The following is a 21,408-nucleotide window of genomic DNA, read 5'->3' as shown; positions in this document are numbered from 1 at the left end:
TATTAAAGTGTATATGGAATTACGGTATAATCGGCATAAGGTAATGCCTTGTGTTCCAAAGGGTAATCATACGACATTTAAACAACACAAAACTTAGAGTAGTGGGACCTTTTTGTATAGTCGTAGTGAAGACGCATGCACTGCATGTTATCCCGACTCCAAGTTCAGAAGTTACACGAAGAATGAGAATATGACACAAGTCAAAGCTAAAATCCATACAGTGCTGAAATATTAAACTTTATCATTATGATAGCAATATAAATATGATATTCTCAGCTTTATAAATATGAAAGTATTATCCAACCATCAATCCTAAATTTCATAGATAACATTTTCTCTTTTTCGAACAGACATCATTACATCATGTGAAAAAAGATTGGAAATGATAAAGATCTTCAGTGACGGTAAACTGATAGGGATAGTGCGCCGGTGGGGGGGATGGGTGCTAATCAAAAGGAAAAGGGGTTTAGAGGAATCCCTTCACCGTTCTACATATCAGGTAATATTGAGATACAATAAACGACACACAGCTTTCTGTTTTCTGTGATTGTGTTGAGTAGCTAAGTGGCTCATGGTCACTGAAATCCACAAATACATGTCTATCTCATCTGTGCTTCACTACCATAGGAATTTTATAATTGAGTCGCCATACGGCAGATTGTTCTCACATTTATTACATCTTGGTTGAAAGGTAAAATTATGAAGCTTTAGAACATAATTTTATGCTCAGATTGGGATAGAAAGTGCAGGAATGAGAACGACTACCGGTGCGACAATGGACGGTGTATCTCCGTGTATCTCAGAGACGACTATCTCGACCTTTGTGATCACCATTGGAAAGCCTCTCGCCATACAAGTTCGCTAGGTAGCGAGTATCTGAAGATCCGAAATAAGCGACCCATTTCACTAGTTATCGTTGACTTCACTGTAATTTTTTTTTTCACTGAAGTAATATGCTTACATTTTGTTCGTTTTCTTCCAACGTAGAGGGATTCCTAAAGTAAGTTGATATGAAAAATCAAACGAAAACTTATTGACCAAGATGTCATGAATTTCTGGCTGGATTTAAATTGTGACCAAGTATCGCACATATATACACGAATCCATAAGACAGAAGTGTGAGTGAATTATGTTTGTCATATGGAATTTCGTCTAAGAACAGTTGTGAGACAGTGTTGAATTTGCAGGGCCTGTTACAAGGTTTGAAAATTTGTCAGATTTCAGAGTTATGTATTTTGGAAAATGGGATAATTTTGATCACAAATAAATAATGTCATAATTAGAATTTTGACCCTGTTTTAGGTGTGTATTCACATTTCTCTATACATATAGTGATGGGACAGGCAGAAATTTCAGGCCCTGTTACATCACTGTGTACACAGCACTGTATATAGCCATGTCATCACTCAACACTGGCCACGGACCAAAACATAAGCCCCTTCAACGTATTTCTATTCACTGGACAGCACAAGCAAGCAAAGTTCAAAGATGACTGACGTCTAATGGGTCCTCGTCACCTTTTATATCAGCCTTTATCAGTACTAACGCTGCGATACAGAGGAATTTGGACACCTGCACTCAGAACCTATAGTCTCTATGATGTAATAAGTTCCGTCGGACTGGAGACATGTCACTGTAAAGCCATAAATCCGCCTGGCAAACGTAATTATACAAGTCTGAATATTTCGGAAAGGGATTATAGAAACATTAGGTCATTTGGTAGCTTGCAATGACTTGGTTTAAGTGTATGACTAAGGTCATTTCTTGTGTGTTTGTGACAAACAGCGCAGTGCGTGAAAATTCATTGCAGAGGCGGACGCAATACATGAATCATTACTAATTATTTGCATTATTCTAGGTCCCACTGCGCAAACTCCAATCTGATCAGTTTGCTGGGAACTATGTAACGATAATAAATGTATCTACGAAACACGACAACAGTTGATTTTATCTTTGTGTGAAATGCACTGATATACATGACAGCCTATGTCATATAATCAAGATATATTTGTGTATTTACCGAACTAAACTGGATCTTCAGCATATATAAACGATGCCGCCAGTGGCGATTGCTATCTCGGCCTGGAAGTTGTGCACTTGTCTGCTTTGATTGTAAGTTTTACATTGCTCTATAGATTGTTGGAAATAACTAAAACTCGATGACCGTGCCTGTCTACACGCATTTCCGGAAATTCATGATGTTAATTTGCTATGCTACTTTTTAAAAAAAAACTTTGTATGAAAATTTCAGTATTTTGAAACAACAAGCTATGCAACAGACAGGTAGTTGTTGAGAGACAAAAAGGACGACGACAGAATTCGTACGTCACAACCTGAAGTCAATAATAGAGACTAGTGAAGAGTGAGTATGATAATTTGTTGAAGCTAATGTTTCAATAATAATAATTTATTTACCTTTTTTTACAAAAAATGTAAATATACAGAACTTTATATATTCATATATAAGTCACAGGGTTAATAGGAAATGGAAAAATAGCAAAACTGCTAGTCAAAGTCCATTTCCTCTGTGAATTCAATTTTGATTAATCTAATAAACATATATTTGAGGGCGATAGTACATCAATTCTTGTGCAACAGGAAATAATGCTCCGTCATGTCTATGGACCATCTTTTTTATGTGTATGTCAACATTATTTCGAGGATTGTCGGAAGGAGCTAAGAGACGGTTTTGATCTAATATCATGTGGTAGGGTGTTCCATAAAATACTTCCTGTGTAAGATATTGCATGTTTGCCAGTAGTTGTGTTGATAGTTGGAACAAAAAGGTTCCCTATCTCTTCATGTCGAGTACTATAGCAGTGTGATGAAATGGAACAGTAATTTGAAAATTGATGAGGCAAGGTAACGTTAATTACCTCGTACATAAAGGAACAAACTTGGAATTTGTGAAGTTTCAAAATATCAAGAATGTGTAACTGTCGAAATAGATCGGATGAATTTGCTATTAAGTGACTAAAGGTCATTGCTCTAACTGTCATTTTCTGTGCTAAGTGAATACATGTCAAATGAGATTGGTATGTGGATCCCCAGACCTCTAGTCCATATGTTATATGGGGTTGAATGAAAGCTTTGTAGATTAATACAAGAATATGTTTGGAAGGTACTTTTATAGTTTGAAAAGAATGCCTACTTTTTTCCTGACTGTAGATTTTACCTGTTCAATCTGTTTTGACCATGTCAGATGCCTGTCAATAACAACACCTACAAATGATGTGGCTTCCACTTCTTCAATAATCTCACCATTGATATGGAGTGAACCTAGCTGAGTTATTTTTCTCTTATTACTTTTAAAGAAAATATACTTAGTGTCAGCACGATTTACGGTAGGTTTATTAACATTACACCAATCTGTAACGTTTTTGAATTGCAAGTCGACATTATGTAGATTTATATTAAAGTAGTTTTCAGGGAATATGTGGAAAATATTTGTGTCATCAGCGAACAAACGAAAATTGAAGAGGTTTGATGAGCTGGTTTTGTCATTGATAAATAGTAAAAACGATGTAGGGCCCAAATCTGACCACTTTGGTACTCCACATTCAATACCAAGACTTGGTGAAGTGTTATTATTGACAGACACTTACTGGTACCTTTGCTGTAAATAGTTACTTTTATGAATGAAAACAATCTTAATGCACGGCGATTCGCGAAGATAACGTGTATAAATTACACATTGGGTTCCCGGAACTCTGTAACAACATCACCTGGAAACGAGAAGGCACCGTATCTTGGACAATATTCAATGTCGCTTCGCTATAAACATTGCAAGACTGACATACACCGGCTACTTTAAATCCGATTTCATTGCACTTATGTTTTAAGTGTCTAATTCCATTCAAGATATTGCGTTTTTTGCCTCAGAGTCTGTCTGTTTTAAGGTGGCCTACGTACATAGTCTCGTTAATACTTGACCTTGTCAGAGTTAAGTAGCCTCAGGTTCTATCGGTTGATATTAATACACTCATTCGGATGAAGCACTACAGACGCTGCTGTAATACCGAAACTTCCATCCATTGTTCCATTATTGGAACGAATTGTCTTTTTTCTACCTCATGAAATTACACTGGCGCCAATGATGTTAGTTATGATGATAATGATGATGCTACGGTTGTAGTAATTTGGAAGAGGAGAGAATGACAAAAACGTGTACTGGCTGTAAAGACTGCTAACAAGGTTGATTAACAGGGAAAAGTGCTGATGTCATTACTGCTACGGTTGTAATTGTCTTTCTGTGAAATAGTACAACATGAGTAAATAGTTGAAGAAACTCCTAAAAAATAAATTCAAAAAGCGTCAAGAACTTAAGTTTGAGGCCAATATCAAGAACGTAATCCTTAGCTACCGTGGGTATATTTTTTGATAAGGCAAGCCCATAGGATTGGTCATATCTAAGTGGACGAACACGGTACGTATGAATATTTTGCAAGCATTCTTATATTTGTGTACGAGTTAAGATCTAATTTTAGCGAGGCATTCCCGAAATTATAAAAAAAAGACTCGATAACATGTTTCATATGATCCGCCACGCAGCTAAGATAATCATAAAACACATGTTATAAACAAAAGTACGACGCATGTCGCCGTTTTATACTGAAAAGCAAAGTTAATAATTTACTAAGGCTTGTGTCACGGGTTCTCAGTGCAACTCTGGGACAGTTCAGTTCTATCCGTGTCTTTTTCTCTGACATTTCTCGTTTATCCTGGATCACAGTTACGTCAACCCATTAGTCGTCAGTCATCTTTGACTTTGATTTGCTCAGAACCAGAGTCGGCATGGCAAGCTCTGACGTAAGACCAAGTACTTCTGGCAGCAAAGGCGGTGTACCTGCTAAACGCCCAGATGGTAATGGCGGCCGACGTGGCAGTACAACGGCAACGAACACCAAAAGGTAAATATACAGACGCACATTAGTAAGCTAGCAAGCCAATGCACCGTTCATAGCGTGATAAATAACCTTCACAAGTAATTGTCCATATAAACTCGCCAACACTACAATAAGTACGTGCCTAGCAATTTGAAGGCCCTATGTCAGGTGACACAACTGCTCTCTATAGTTCGATATGAAGAGAATCAAAACCTAGGATCATTGTAGTGCTGGGGGAGTTATAAATTTGGAAAGGACGTCATTTCCATTTGGCTTGGACGATCAGGTAGATGGATTATTAGTTTGGGTATTAATGTGATCTATTCACTGATTGTTGGAACCTTTAAATAATACCGTTGTTAAACAGACTCATAACAAGTCGCTTGATGCATTGATCGATCCCTAAAATGAGTATTACCGTATTTCCGTTGTGATACTTCATAACCTTCTGACCTTAGAAACCTTTAGACATATATGTGTAACGTTTTATTAGTGAGATTTTGTTTTTATTTCGCTCTAAACTATCAAAGTTTGAGTCCGGTAGATGATAACTCTGTGATAAATAATATGTGACAATTTAGCTCTGATACTTTTTAACCCGCAAGGAAAAGGTGTTTTGATCAAGAAACACGCCAAGGTGAATAAAAATACATTTAAAGTTTACACAAAACACCTTTTGTCAATGCGAACCAATTGTCATAAAACTTTTTTTGTTCACAGGAGTATGGTAAAGAAGGCTGTAATCGTATGTGATCGATGGGGACCATCAATTCATGGAGGAGTTACCGATGGTCTTCATCTGGCGATAAGACTACTGCAGAACATGGGAATATCTGTCCATTGTACAGCTCTACAAGCAACAGAAGAAGAGGAACGTGAAGCCGAAGAAATGGGTGTAACGCTTCATCTTCCGACAAAAACAGGCGTATTTGAATTCAGAGAGCCGCATCGTGACTGGTTGTTGTACCATAACATACACTTTCCAAAGCTAGAAGAGCTGGCAAATGTCAAATTCGTGTTTGGCTTCAGTCCATTCACCTCAGAAGCTGCCTTTCATATCACGTGTAAGGTGTTTCCAAAGGCGTCTTGTTATCTGATCAATCTCTTTGACAAAGATGACATAACGCCTTTGATTGTCGGCTGTAGTAAGGAGGAAGTGGAATTTAGAAAGAAGATTATGTCAGATGAATTTAAGAATGCAAAGTGTTCGTTTTCAGTAGGAGAAAGAGTTTACGCAAGGTATAGGCGACTTTATCGTGATTCAAATCAACAGCTGCTTTCTCCTACAGTGTTCGAGGAATACTTATCGCCCTCTATATCAGAACCTCTTCCAATTGCTAAACATGAAACATTCCAAATTCTATCCATCGTCCAAGAATACGAATTTGAAGATCCCAAGAAACTTGATGTCATCATTAGTGCCATAAACACAGTCGCTGAAAATCTCGATCTACTTGATGAAACGCCACCAGCGTGGAAAATTATAGGAATACCACCAAGTAAGGAGGAAGAAATCGTGGAAAAGCTGCAGAGAAGCCCTGCATTGAAGATCACGCCTACTTACGTGACAACTACTGAGGGATTTAATCGTGAACTGTTCTCTTCCCATCTTGTACTGATTCCACCTTCATCAACGAGTTATGCAAATCTCACTCTAGCAGCTATGTGCGCAGCGATACCCATTTTCTTCCCTCGAAGATCCCACAGCCACGAGATAGTAGATGAACACTTTCGCATAGTCGAAGCACAAGAACTTGCCGTAGACATGGATAGAGATCCAGCAGGGTTGGCCAAACGAATAACCTCCGTCAAACGGAATAATCCGACTGCATTGGAACGTGCGAAAAAGATAAGACAGCACATCAAAGAAAAGGTTGCCGGGGATCTACAAAGCGGCAATAAAGACTTCATTACAACTTTATCCGCTGATATGCAAGCCGCCTCATCAGAAAAAAATGAAACCGTCAGAGAAGCAAAAACTACTGTCGAGCAAAAAGGTAATATGCACATACAACAGCGACTTTTGAGTGCATTAATAAGTAAGTGAGCGTGTGTGATATGAGCGGGCGTATATACGTCTTGATCTTTAAATAAGGTGTTATTGAAGGCAAAAGGGAGGGGCATAGGCAAAAAGACAGGCATGTAAAAGAGATATCAAATAATAGGACAGGTACAGATATGGGAAAACGCTAAAAAGGAGATGACAGAAAAGAATATTACACAGACTGACCGAATATTACGACTATCACCATCAAGTTGATTTTCATATTGCTATCCGAGCAGATCGTGAGTCGTCAACGGTAGAAGACGTAGTGGGAACAGCAGAGGATACAGAGAATATTCCTAGTACATCCAGCAATCAAGAAAGTAAAGGTAATGTAACACACAGACACAGACACACAGACACAGACACACACACACATATATATATATATATATATATATATATATATATATATATATATATATATATATATATATATTCAAAAGTAGTTAAACATTTTAAGTTCACTAAGATGGAAATAAATACAGCAATAATGTAAAGTAACGTCATGCAAGTGCAAGCAATAGATCATTATGGGCTCTATGATTGTGTCATATGATTGATAAAGATATGTAGACACGCATGTATATATATATATATATATATATATATATATATATATATATATATATATATATATATATAGGTATATGTATATATATGTGTATGTATACAAATATATACATAAATACATACATATATACATTTATATTATATATATAATTATATTATATAATTTCAAGTATAATTTGAAGTAATTTGTGTTATATATATATATATATATATATATATATATATATATATATATATATATATATATATATATATATATATATATATATATATATATATATATATATATAATCCCATGGAATTTTTCTTTGTTTGACGTCATCGTATACGAGTGAGTGTTTTTCGCGGAGCCGTACAACTTCGAGCCGAAGGCGAGAAGTTGTGCGGCTCCGCGAAAAACACGAGTATGTTTCGTATGTTCCCATACGAGATACGGGCCAGTTCATGTGATAATATGAGGTTATGGATAGGTTAGGGATAACCTCTGTATCATATACCTATGCCCCCATTATTGAATGAATAAATCTCGTATATTAAAATATGATACGTTTCACTTTGGTTTTTCTTGATGGACTACATTTGTTTGCGTCATCTTGCTAAGGCGGATTGATATACTAGCGTCTGACGTAATCTATCAGCTGGCTAATTGACAATTATTTTACGGTTGAGCAGAGAAAGCTTGAACTCTGTCATCAAACATGTAGGATATCTACCGAATCCGTACAGTTCATGCAAGTGTTGTGTTAGGTATTATTTTCCAGAACGCATTTACCATGAATACATGATATTTTTGAAAGTTGTGCTTTTGAATTTGCCGGTCCTCCGACATATCCGATAGCACTTTTGCTTGTCGTCTGCGCGTCTGTGCTTATGCACGGACGGAACAGCTGGTCTGTCATCGATCTGTCAGTGCCCGTACAGTGTGATGCTCTGCTCTTTAATTTGTTCAAATTGGTAGCACTACTAGCAGGTTAATCCGATATCGACACATGTGTTTTATTTAGTTACCCCGCATTTCCCTATGCTTCAAAACCCTGCCACTTTTGGAGATCGGACATGATATCGTAGTCAAAGTCAAAATCATAGACGGGCACCATGGTTTGTTTTGATTATAGGGCGCCACCATGTAAGTAGTCCGCCATGCAAAATCAACAGCCCGTATCAGGCTTTGTTATGTAAATCACAGGTCGTATCACTTTTTCATATGCAAATATTCAATTGAATTAAAGAAGACGCGCTGATCATTCCTTTCATATGCAAATCAACAAGGCGTATCACTTTATTGACATGCAAATCAACATGATAAATCATGTCACTGAACTCAGTACAGACACAATACAGGGCATAGGTATATGATAAATATATATATATATTGATTGAAGATTGCAGGATAAATGACACTTATGAAAAGATGCTATTCCTTAGTACTTTAAATAATTTCTTTCTTTTTTTTGATCTATTGTTTGTAACGCTTTGCTTTTAGCATCTAGCAATGTAATTTCCCACGAGGACACCTGACAGTGTATACTTAAAGATATATAGTATATCACAGAACTTAACAGACACACATATTTTGTTTCACCAGTTGTTATGCCTAGTGTATCGTTTTAAAACTAAGTGTCACTTATCTCCAAAGGTAAAGACGAAAAGAGTCAATTTGGTGACCAGAAGTCAAGGACAACTGGTAGAAAAGATAAGGAAGGCACGCTAGGGGATAAACGAAATACAGGTATCCGTCAAAGTTATAATGCTCTTTACAAAATAGTCATGTCAAGGACATTGTATTTTCTACTGTTATGTTTATTTATTCGTCTGCTGTTTTATTTAAGCGTGGCAATGAAACAACAATATCATGAAGAATAACTGACATTTTCAGGTATGCATTGCTTAGTAACATCCGTTACTTTGTGTCCCTTCGCGATAATGACATTGTTCAAATTCCATTCACGATACTGACATTGTTCAAATTCCATTAGTTAATATCTGGAACTCTGTTCATGAGCTATTGCTTTTATTCTGTAAGCATTAGTACGGGTTTGCAAAATACCTAATTGCTTTGATTTGACAGCAAAAGAGCAAAGACATAGAGAATATCGATCACTGACAACTCAAGCATTGGGTGACGGAGAAGGCGATGTCACTTCCAGTCATAGGAAAGCAAGTACTGGACGAAATCGACGGCAAGGTGAGAGAGAGCGAGAGAGAGAGAGAGAGAGAGAGAGAGAGAGAGAGAGAGAGAGAGAGAGAGAGAGAGAGAGAGAGAGAGAGAGAGAGAGAGAGAGATGAGAGAGAGAGAGAGAGAGAGGGGGGGGGGGCTTGTAAACTACAAATCATGCACCATTTCTACTAATTTCCCACGAGGACATCTGTATACTTCGATATATATACACTAATATACACTAATATATATTAATTTTCAAGTTGAATTTCTCATTTTTTTTTGTTTTTGTTTCTGTCTCAAAAACGGAATATTTTCAACAGACAAACCGGATGTGAAGAAATCCAAAGGAATGCCAAGAACTTCTCCTTTTCACCATCTTTGGTTAAAGAAAAACAAGAGGAGGCGCCTGCAATGTAAGAAAATAAAATTCATAATAATGTCATTCGAAAATGTTACAAAACAACACCAAACAATTCCAATTGACACAAGTGGAACACGAAAAACCAATAATAAATATGCCAATTTGGTCTATGCCAGATAATGATAACACTGTAAGTTCCTTATGTGATTTTTCTATTCAAACTTGCTGATGAATAAATAATTAGAGTCACGTATGTCATTCTCTGTGTATAAATAATATATCTAATAATAATTGTAAACGTTGATCGGAAGATTAGTTGAAGAAACGTTTTTGCAAAAAAAAAACGAAGTACGAAGATTTGCTGACTATGTTAAAATTGTCACTAAAATTATATGTACAGCAGATATTAAGTGTCAAAACCCTTCGAAATAAATTACTAACTTTCAAACAATATTTCAAATCAATTTAGTTTTGATAAAAGTAACAGCTGTAAGTACCTATTATATCGAAGGAGCTTGTCTGAGCCATATTTTAGATTGCTCGGATTTATCGTTACAGGCCAGATAGAAATAAAGTTAGACCAGACGGCGTTATTCCGCAGGAAGGGAAAAAAGTAAGGGAAGTTAGTACTGCCTTCTACTCCAACAAACAAACAAAGAAAACGCTGTACTGGTTGGGAAACAACTAGACCAACGCCATAAACATATGGAGTTACATTATATGGGTGAAGGAAGCATTTCCTATATCATGGATTGCCAGTCATCGGAAGCCCTGGAGTCCTTGATGGGTGACTATTCAAGTAGAAGTCTTCACAGGATGGTGAAGAGTACATTCCTGTCTGAGAGCCTGCTGGATGAAATCGGAGCTCTCTATCTGTCCTTAGGAACTTCGATAGATTATGAAGAGTATCTGCTGTGTAAGGAGGAATTGGCAGACACGGAAGGTATGTTCAAGTGACGAAATGCATCATCGTATAGCTGGTTAGATACGAAAGTAAAACGTTTGTGATGTAGAGGAACGAATCGATCGAAAGATAAGCCACGGCTTTTATCCACCTTTGTTCATGGGGAATTTTTAAATGTTGTCTGATAATTGGATCGGATGTGTAAATGGGTTTAATTGTTATAAAATTTTCTAGTTCGTATTTTACAGATTGACCACTGAATTGGATTACACTTGTTTTGATATAGGACCTGCACGACTTTATTAAGGCCCCGTTGCCCCTCGGGCCTTTTTTTTCTTTGATGCCCCCCCCCAAGCACAGAAATTATAGGTTCATTTTAATGGAATCATTTGCCTATTAAAAATTTGAAAAAGTTTCAAACAGACACTTATTTAAATGATGGAATGGGTCCCATTCTACCAACACAAGAAAAGAAAAAAGTTAATCCTTTTTACCCTCCTGATAATTATTGATTTTTTTAGAAATGGTCCAAGATTTGGGGGAGTGTTGTTTTTTTTTAATTTATTGAAATGATTGCTACCGGGAAAAAGATGAATGGCGATACATTAATCGATCAAGTTAAAAGAGGAAGAACAAAGCTGCAATATATAAACAATCTTGGAGCTCTTTCTTTGGCAAAGTTTATTTATTGTCATTTTGAAAAGAGAAAGTGTTTTATTACATGCCTCGTATAGCGGACGTCGCGCGCTCCATAGGATTCAATGGTAACTCGCCGATGATGTCGCGGGCCGCATAGTCATCACTGGACTGAAAGTGAACCGGAACTATTTTCAACTTGAAAACTTTTGGATGCAAAAGTCTTGAAATTTCATGTTTTGCACAGAAAATTCGGTTTTTTGAAAATTTCGCATAAAAATATTGATAAACCGCATAACAGTAGTTTAAATATATCAATGCGCCATTCGATGATGAAAATCGTTCTATTTTTAACCGTTTTTCGTCTAAAATGAAAATAAAGCATTTGACTATATTTTGTCAATAAACGTAAATATTTTTGGTGCAAACTGAGTAAGAGAGGCATGTAATAAAAACATTATAGCCCAAACATGGGACTATGTACCCTCGGGGCAGGAGACCATTTGCCCTCCTTACGTCGGGCAAATGGTCACCTACCCTCGGGCACATAGTCCCATGTTTGGGCTATAATATATAATATTATGTCTAAATGAATTTTGAGGTTTTTCTTTCTCTCTTTCTTTCTGATTTTACAAGTCCCACTCATTTGCATCAAAGTCAGGAAGACTGTGCCCCAACACAGAGTGTGAACTGTACAAGCACAAGCACAGGGGGAGGAAGGAATAAACAACATCCCCCAAGGGGAGGTTGGGCTATACAAGTCCATGTTGGGCGGGGGGGACTATACAGGCCCCCGCACAGGATGAACTACTAGTATATAAGCCCCAGCACAGGGTGGAAACCTCTACACAGAGTGATCTATAGGCCTATATGCCAATCTATTTTCCCTGAGCATAGGGTCTTTCAGAGGTCATGACCTAAAAGAGATTATGACCCCTCTATTTTCACTTAGCTAAGGGGTCCTTAAGGGGTTCAGAAGGTTCCTTAGGGGGCCCATTTACGCATGGACCAACTCCCAAATTTATAGTCCACAAGTCTCGCGAGATTTTGAACTCTCGCATTTTGCGAGATGTGTGGACTATCCAACGGCCATAACTACTAACGTTTGCGATGTAAAGGAACGATTCCATCGAATAAAGTATATGCCACTGCTTTTCTCCACCTTCGTGAATGGGGAATTTTGAATGTTGTCTAATAATTGCATGTGTAGATGATTATTAATGCTAAAATGTTCTAGTTCGTATTTCATAGACTGTTTTGTTGTTCAACTGATATATCGATATAAATATTGTAAAATAAATTCTCATTGTATCAGATTTCTGTCAAATATGACCAAATAAATGATTTCCTTTAAAATAAGATTCCAGATGCCATGCCTAAACGTTTTGACATGCACAATGGTCTACGATATATGTTACTGATTTCTTATTCAAAAGATGATAAAATTGCAATTCATCTCTAATAACCTTGCGTCCATTCATATTGTTTGCCATATCAAGAACCTTAGTCTTGCCCAAGTTGTTAACTCTTCTCTTATGTTCATGTATTTTATATCTAAGTCCATGATTAGCACATTGCAATCCCTTTGTTGAACTTTGCAGTTTAAGGAGTTCACCACCAAACAACATGGTTGTAATTGTGTCATTAAATTCCTTATCATATATCATTATCATTTATATTTAAATTCAGGTGAAGACATACACCAACAGTCTATTGAAGCAATCGAAGTAATGAATGATAAAATCGAATCCGATCTTCTGGGAAAAAGGGCCTATGTCGCCATTGGGCAGGCAAAGACAAGAGAGAAAGCTAGAGACAGAGATATTCTAAGGGGAATGTCAGAGGAAAGAGAGAAAAGCAGAACATCTGAACTGAATGAACTTATAAATGAATGGATCAAGATAAAGAAAGAATTACGACAACTGAATACCATTCATTCTGAATTGGTTTTTGATCGACAAGAGTTCGTTCGAAAGACAGGAGCAATAATCAATGAAGTAGATGTTCCCCTTGAAATAAAGCAAGAACTGATGATGGCTTTCCACAAGTTCCTGCCTTTGGGTCCAGACAAGACCGGCAAGCCTGATCAAAAGCTGGTGATAGAGGGCGATGTACTCATGGAGTATGTTGAGAACACCATTCATGACTTTGACATTCCTACCAAAGGGAACAAGACATAATAGAGCAATTCTGGAAGTTGGTACGGGCAAAATCAGGGAAGGCGACCGCCAAGGCCAGTTTGACAGCAAAACAAGAGGATCTACAGGAGCGTATCCAGGCAATCGTTGATGACGCTGACATTCCTGATGAACAGAAGGAAGTCTATCATCAGTTAAGGCAGGTCCAAAGAGGTAGGTAGATCCATGTAGCAATGACGTGTTTGGAAAGGTGAACCATTATAACTCCCTCTATTCCTTCAATGTGGAAAAACAAAAAGAAAACTTAATGCGGACATGTAGAGGAGCAAAGGTGGGAGAAATTTTTAAGTTGTCGGTTAATAGGGTCATGAAGCCTGTGGCTCGCGAGTCTTTAGTTTATCAAAAATATATACATTGATATTTTGCTGGTAGCTGGTTAATTGAGTCAAAAATTAATTATCCCATGGAACAAATCAGTTTGAATTAAGCAACACAATAAATGCTGATATCATATTCATGTGTTCCAATGTACTAACTTCAACTAAACCGAGTAAAATGTTTATTTAGTGACTACGAAACATCATTTGTAGAGATACTATTGATTTTCAAAGAAGCAAAATTGCAAGTATATAAAATTGCGTCCTTGATTTTAAATGTTAATTTATCATAGAAACATTTGTACTTGGGGATCACTACACTCAGTGCTCTGATAAGCGTTGCTCATATATTAGGTGAAAGTTGGAAATCTAATACACGCCCTAAAATATGCAGAATTTTCTCACATTTCATAACAAAATAGGACTCTCTGTAAATCGCAATAGCTGTGAGATTCCCTAAATTTATATTCTAACAGTATTCTATGGTCAGTTTCGGAAAAGAAAATTCACTGAAATAAAAAAATATTGTAATAAAAAGACAAAAGTTACCCTGTAAGTTACTTATTAACTTGACAATAACATTAAGATTAATTATTGTTCAAAATATTTACTTACCACTTTCACATCATCAAACTTTGGATTGACATGTTCACTTGCACCAAACACCACATTCAGTGAGATGTGAATCTGCATTCCCAATACGTTGTATACATGAGGTGATTCTAAGGCTTTTGCAGTAGACTGAGAAACATGGAAATGAAGACAGACAGACTCACCTTCACTAATGCATGTATGCTTGTATGAATACATGCATACATACATACATACATACATACATACATACATACATACATACATACATACATACATACATACATACATACATACATACATACATACATGCATGCATGCATGCATGCATACATACATACATACATACATACATTCATACATACATACATACATACATACATACATACATACATACATACATACAGACAGACAGACATACCTACATACATACACACAAATAAATACATACATACTATATACACACATGTATACATGCATTCAAATACATACACATACATACATACACACATATACATACATACATAAATAAATACACATACATATATACATACATATATATATACATACATACATATATACATACATACAGGCAGACAGACTTACACGCATCCATGCCAGCATACTTCTGTGTACGTATAGATTCATTCATGCATGCGAATATCACACACCTACATACAAACATACACATACATACACATACATACAATACATTCATACATACATAGATACACACACATACATAGATACATACATACAAATATACAATACATAAATACATACATATCCATACAATACATACATACATACTACATACATACATACATACATGCATGCATGCATGCATGCATAAATATATATATATATATATATATATATATATATATATATATATATATATATATATATATATATATATACTGTATATGTGTATGTATATATGTATATATATATATATATATATATATATATATATATATATATGCATGCATGCATACATACATTTTTTTCATATAAATACAATACAAACATACATACAAACATACATGCATGCATTATAACCTACCTACCTACATTCGATACATATATACATACATACATCATTCAAATACATACATACATACATACATACATACATACATACATACACACACAACACACACACACACACACACACACACACACACACACATACATACATACATACATACATACATACATACATACATACATACATACATACATACATATTTTTTTTGTTTATTTATTTCTAAATTTCACCATTTTATACACACGACAATAAGTATGAAAAGTAAGTACATAAATAAATACACATAAAAACAGAGCATAGAAAAATATAAATCGAGAAATAAATGGTGGGGACGAGGGAGGTAGTTCTAACAGAACTAATCTAGTCCCTAGCCCCAATGTCAAGCTGAACATGAGGATTGATACCCCTTGTCAATAGTAAGAAATTAAATACAAACAGACATTTACAAAAAGAAATATAAATATTCACAGTAAAAAAGTACATTAAAGTCTCATACAAAAAAAAAATCTAAAAGGTGGGTAAATAAAACATTCATTTTTCATTCATGATATAGTTTTTCAAAGCCTTCTTAAACCTCATTCTTGATTTAATCGATTTAATTGAAGTAGGAATGTCATTCCAATGTTTTACTAATGCACAGAAAAAATTATTTTGAGTACTACTTAAATTAACTTTCGGAAATAAAAAATCATTACGTAAAACCGATCTAGTAGGGTAGGAATGTGACACAAAGGACGCATAATGATATATTGTGTGAGCGTAGTGGTTATTTCTCAAATCGAAGATAAAGGTACATGTGTGATATTTACAAAGTTTACGAATATCGAGAATACCTAGCTGTTTAAATAATGGTGCAGAATGTGAGCGAGGGTCAGAGAAAGAAATCAAACGAACAAGTTTCTTTTGAAGTTTGAAAATTTGGTTGATGTAGGTTATATGTGTGTTGCCCCATATTTCAATGCAATAATTTATATGCGGTAGAATTAGGGAATTATACAACATCAGAATGGTTGATTTGGGTAGAAATGACGCAGATAAGATAAAATACCTACTTTTGGGCTAATCTTATTGACTACATTTTTAACGTGAGATTTCCAAGATAAAGATTCGTCAATTGTAACCCCAAGATACAACACAGAAGACACATTCTCTAAGGGTATAGCATACATACATACATACAGGCAGACAGACATTGACAAGCAGACAGACAGACAGACAAACATACATGCAATCATGCCCTTATGCTTCTATGCATTCATACATACATACATTCATGCATGCAAGCACACACACATACATACACACACCTACATACCGGTACATACCTACACACGTACGTACATATACATATATTCATACATATATACAGACACACATATATACATACATACATACACATACACATACATACATATATTCATACATACATACATACATATATACATACAATACATACATGCATACATACCTACCTACCTACCTACCTATGTACATACCTTCCAACATACATACGGTACATACACACATACACACTTACATATATACATACATACATACATACATACATACATACATACATACATGACATTGTACATTTTACAGAAATCTATAATCTCATAAAATCTCATATTTCACGAGAGTCAAAATAAACTCATTGCGGCAGTAATAATCCTTCACTAAGTCACTGACTTGTAACTCAGTAATTACATCTATTGTCATATCTATTGGAAGACTCTGAGCTTTTTGTATCACAATGGAGAATGCAAATCTCTCTAACCATTAAAGAATTGAATAAAACATCAAAAGTTCAGAACCATAATACAACCTTATTACTGACATTGAAAGGATAACAGAATTAATATCATGTAAATTTATACATATATATTTTATCTAATCTATCAGAATAGTTCAGATTCCATCTTAACAGGAAATTTTGAAATTGAGGAAAACACAATAAATATGCAATATTTCATAAATTATCTTAACTGCATAACTAATAGTTTAATTTCTATCCCTAACCCTAACATAAAATTATCATGCATTTGATATATTCACATGCTCCAGCATATCTTCACTAGGTTTTAGAGTGTACATGAGCCCTGATAGTTAACAGTTCATCTTACAATAAACATAGAGAAAATTAGTATTTTCTGAAATGTAATCATGCATTGCAAATGATTTACACAGAGAAAAGCTTTGACCCAGTAAGACTGAAGAAAGCAGAAAAAAACTTGGAAAAAGAGAAAAAGGAAATCCAAAATGTGCTGTAAATGACAGTACAACTGACATACACTGCAAAGAGAACTATATCACTTCATGATCACAGTACTGTACCAGTCACATCATTTCTACATCCTGTATGTTTACATGTGTTCACTTTCTTTACTCTCTATCATGGCATACATAGGGAGCGTTCAGTTTTTACGGCTGGGGGGGGGGGCGGCAAAATCTTGTCGCCGGTGTTCAAAAAATATAGACCCCCCCCTGCATTTTTCGTGAAAAAAGATGACCCCCCCTTTGTCAGACGAAAAAAATTGATGACCCCCCCCCCCCCCCCGCCCCCGCTTAAAAATAACTAAAACCCATACGTCAAATTTACCCGCATGGTTTGGATTTGAACTCCGGTACGCCGCGCACTTTATTCCTGTAGCACAGATGCCAGTGCACAAACTTCTCAGCCACATCCATTGAAACGTCTGTTAATTAGGACGACTGTAAGGCAATTTTTAACTTCATTTCAATAGACAAACTCATGTCCATGGACACTGTATAAAGTAAACCTTATTGAGTGGTTCGCCAAAGGCAGCCCTCTGGTTAAGAGGGTCATCGGCCATTACGTAAAGTCAACTTTATTCTAGTTGGCCACCGGTACCACCGGTAAAGAGGGTCGATCATGGCTATTGCATAAAGTAGACTTTACTGGACAGGGCTGCTGAAGGCGCACGGCCATTAAGATTGCCGTGGGGTATTACATAAAGTCAATATATTGGAGTGGGCCGCCGGGGGCGGCCCGCCGGTAAAGAGGGTGATCATGGCCATTGCATGAAGTAAACCTAATTGATGTGGGCCGCCAAAGGCGTCTGCCTGTTAAGAGGATCATGGGTAATACATAATGTATATTTATTGTAGTGGGCCGCCGAAGGCGGCCCGCCGGTAAAGAGTCGATCATGGCAATGGCATAAAGTGAACTTTATTGTTGGTATTATGTTTTGAAAATGTGGTGACCCCCCCTTTCTTACCAGTGAAAAAGCGATGACCCCCCCTTTGCGGATTCCAAAATTTTGATGACCCCCCCTGGATTTTGCCGCCCCCCCCCCCCCCCCCCGGCCGTAAAAACTGAACGGTACCATAGTCTCTATGAAATGGAGAAGTAATCAATCACATTTGGTTATGTAACTTATTTTCTTCAAAACTGTGGTTTTGGTCATATATGTCACCATCAAATCAAGAGTGGCATCTCTGAAGTGAGTGTGAGTGTCTGTATCACATTATCCATCATTATAAGTGTCAAACTTGGCAACTGTCATTCATTCTGTAGTACACATATGTCACCACCATTAGAGCCATCAAGAGTGAAATGTTTATGCTTGTCAGTGTCCTGATCAGAATTTCCATCGCTGTCAGTTTCTAAACTGGCATTTGTCAAAGTTACCATCATCAATACTGCCCTCACAGTCCAAGTAGAATTCCACTGCAGATTCATCATTACAAGTCAATCAGAATATCCATCACCATCAGTTTCAAACTGTGACAGCTGTGATTCATTCTGTTGTCACCATCATCAATACTGCCCTCACAGTCCAAGTAGAATTCCACTGCAGATTCATCATTACAAGTATAACTGTGAAAGATTATCTCACTGGAGTCATCTTCTCTGTACTGCTATCAGTCCTTATCACTTCCTGAAAGATATCAATGAAAATGTAGTTTACATAAAGGGTACCTAAACACAGTACATGCAGTTTTAAGAACGTAAAATTCAAAGTCTTCAAGCAGTAAACTATTGTTCTCCATTTTTCAGGGATGTCTTTTCAAAAAAATTATTGTCAAAAAATTACATTAAAATGTGTCAATGTCACGTCATTCCATTACAATGAAGTGTGTATCCCTGACAGCCTACACCACACATTTGAAAACTGTGCTACAAATACTTTTGTAGAGAAATGGAAATATCTATTGAAATTCCTTAAAATCCTATGAAAGGCTTAAAAGTAAAAGATTTTCTCACTCACACATTATCTCATAATGCTTTTAGTAATCAAACTGATAAACCAATCTAAAAATATCTTTTGCTATCCAGTTTTCTTTGAATAAGACCCATAAAAAAACAGAAAAACAATGTTGAAAGTGGCATAGAAATTTACAACTTTTAAAATAATTTCAGATTTCCAGCCAAAACTAATCACGTGACAGAGAAACAAAGATTAATACGGCAATAAAATGCAAGCAATCCTGTGTTGTGCATTCAAGTAAATGGAAAAATTTCTGGAATGATCACGATGTGAATGTGTAGGAAGTACTGTATTTTTTATACTATCATGTGAGGGCGCTATTTTATGAATGTGACACCTGTTTGTTATTTGACCTGTTCATATACGGTATGTAGGCATGGTCTTAATCAGTGAGCAGTGATACTTCAATACACATCCTTCAGTTAGCACAGTTACACAAATCAACTTTGATTTGGCAATAAAATTATGAAAATATTACATAAAATTTGCAGCTAGTATGGCTCGTTCTCAATTCTATTGCACAATTTTAATATTTTCAACTAATTACATCTAAAAAGTATTGTATGAACACACCGTATTTGAGCAGTTTTATGAGTCATGATAGAAGCAGTATACAAATTTCAATGCTAACGTATGAGTGTTTTAAATTATTATTTTTGACCAAAAATAAGAAAAAAGCCCTACTTAAAATGCCCCATATAAATCATTCATTATAATTTGAACATAGTCATTCATGTCTGAGCCAGTTTCTCACTGACCCCTATACTCAAACTACTCCTTTTTTTTGCTGAAAACTATTTCTGCTGCAATCTTATCATAATAAAACACTAAAAACACCAGCTGGCTTAGCCTTCAGCAAATATTGTTTTTGATCCTAAAAATAATTATTAACAATAATAATTTCTTATTTCTCAATACTTCTTCAATGCTGATAGCTTAAGAAATACAGGTACCTAACTCAGTTTAACACAAATACAACTTGTGTAAAGTGGACGTTGACTTTGATTTTGAAGGGGGTTGTTACTTGCACAGCGCCCTCTATGGGTAGAAGACTGTTTGCTGAAGGCTGCATTTGGTATAGGCCATCAACACAATCATGTACGCCAGAGACTGAATGTTCATTTAATACATTTCATAAAATATTCAAAATAAGTTAATGAAGCACCTGTGAACATCTAGAGTCAAGAACAGACTTTACTTCAGATTTCATTCCCACTGTAAATGATATAAATCCAAACATGGAATAGAATTATATGAAGAACTAAAAACATCAGGAAGTGAAAGTGACAACAGCTGTATACTTTGTGGATTTGACATTCTGTAGGTTTTCATATCCTCTTGTTTCACGCCAAAAAGTATACTTGGCTGTTTTTTGCCATATGCAAATTGCTATATTGTTTTTGACTATTGAATTAAATGTGGCCATATGTATTTGGAGTGTAAAGCTGAAAACT

General features: G+C 35.9%; 2 protein-coding genes and 1 long non-coding RNA gene across 4 annotated transcripts in view; 2 read left to right on the top strand and 1 right to left on the bottom strand.

Moving 5' to 3' along the window:
• Positions 1–4,654: 4,654 nt before the first annotated feature.
• Positions 4,655–10,713, top strand: LOC139128447 (uncharacterized). The gene is made up of 7 exons (XM_070694218.1): positions 4,655–4,910; positions 5,607–6,883; positions 7,170–7,259; positions 9,140–9,232; positions 9,572–9,688; positions 10,053–10,077; positions 10,584–10,713. The coding sequence occupies exons 1-7, from the start codon at positions 4,795–4,797 to the stop codon at positions 10,711–10,713; spliced, it is 1,848 nt and encodes a 615-aa protein (XP_070550319.1). The 5' UTR covers positions 4,655–4,794.
• LOC139128454 (uncharacterized) overlaps positions 10,613–21,408 on the top strand; it is a 40,206-nt gene continuing 29,410 nt past the window's right edge. The window contains exons 1-2 of the mRNA XM_070694224.1: positions 10,613–10,968; positions 13,255–13,916. Of these exons, the coding sequence (XP_070550325.1) occupies positions 10,731–10,968; positions 13,255–13,745 (729 nt within the window). The 5' untranslated portion in view covers positions 10,613–10,730 and the 3' untranslated portion in view covers positions 13,746–13,916. The remainder of the gene's footprint in view (positions 10,969–13,254; positions 13,917–21,408) is intronic.
• The window catches only part of LOC139128455 (uncharacterized), a 31,123-nt gene continuing 28,750 nt past the window's right edge, over positions 19,036–21,408 (bottom strand). For both annotated transcript variants that reach the window (XR_011551307.1, XR_011551306.1), the window contains one exon: positions 19,036–19,624. This is a non-coding gene — a long non-coding RNA (uncharacterized lncRNA). The remainder of the gene's footprint in view (positions 19,625–21,408) is intronic.

Source organism: Ptychodera flava, unplaced genomic scaffold, assembly GCF_041260155.1.
Source record: "Ptychodera flava strain L36383 unplaced genomic scaffold, AS_Pfla_20210202 Scaffold_54__1_contigs__length_889265_pilon, whole genome shotgun sequence".
NCBI classification, from domain to species: Eukaryota; Metazoa; Hemichordata; class Enteropneusta; family Ptychoderidae; genus Ptychodera; species Ptychodera flava.
The sequence above is the reverse complement of the archived record's forward strand: the minus strand, read 5'-3'. Positions and strand labels throughout refer to the sequence as shown.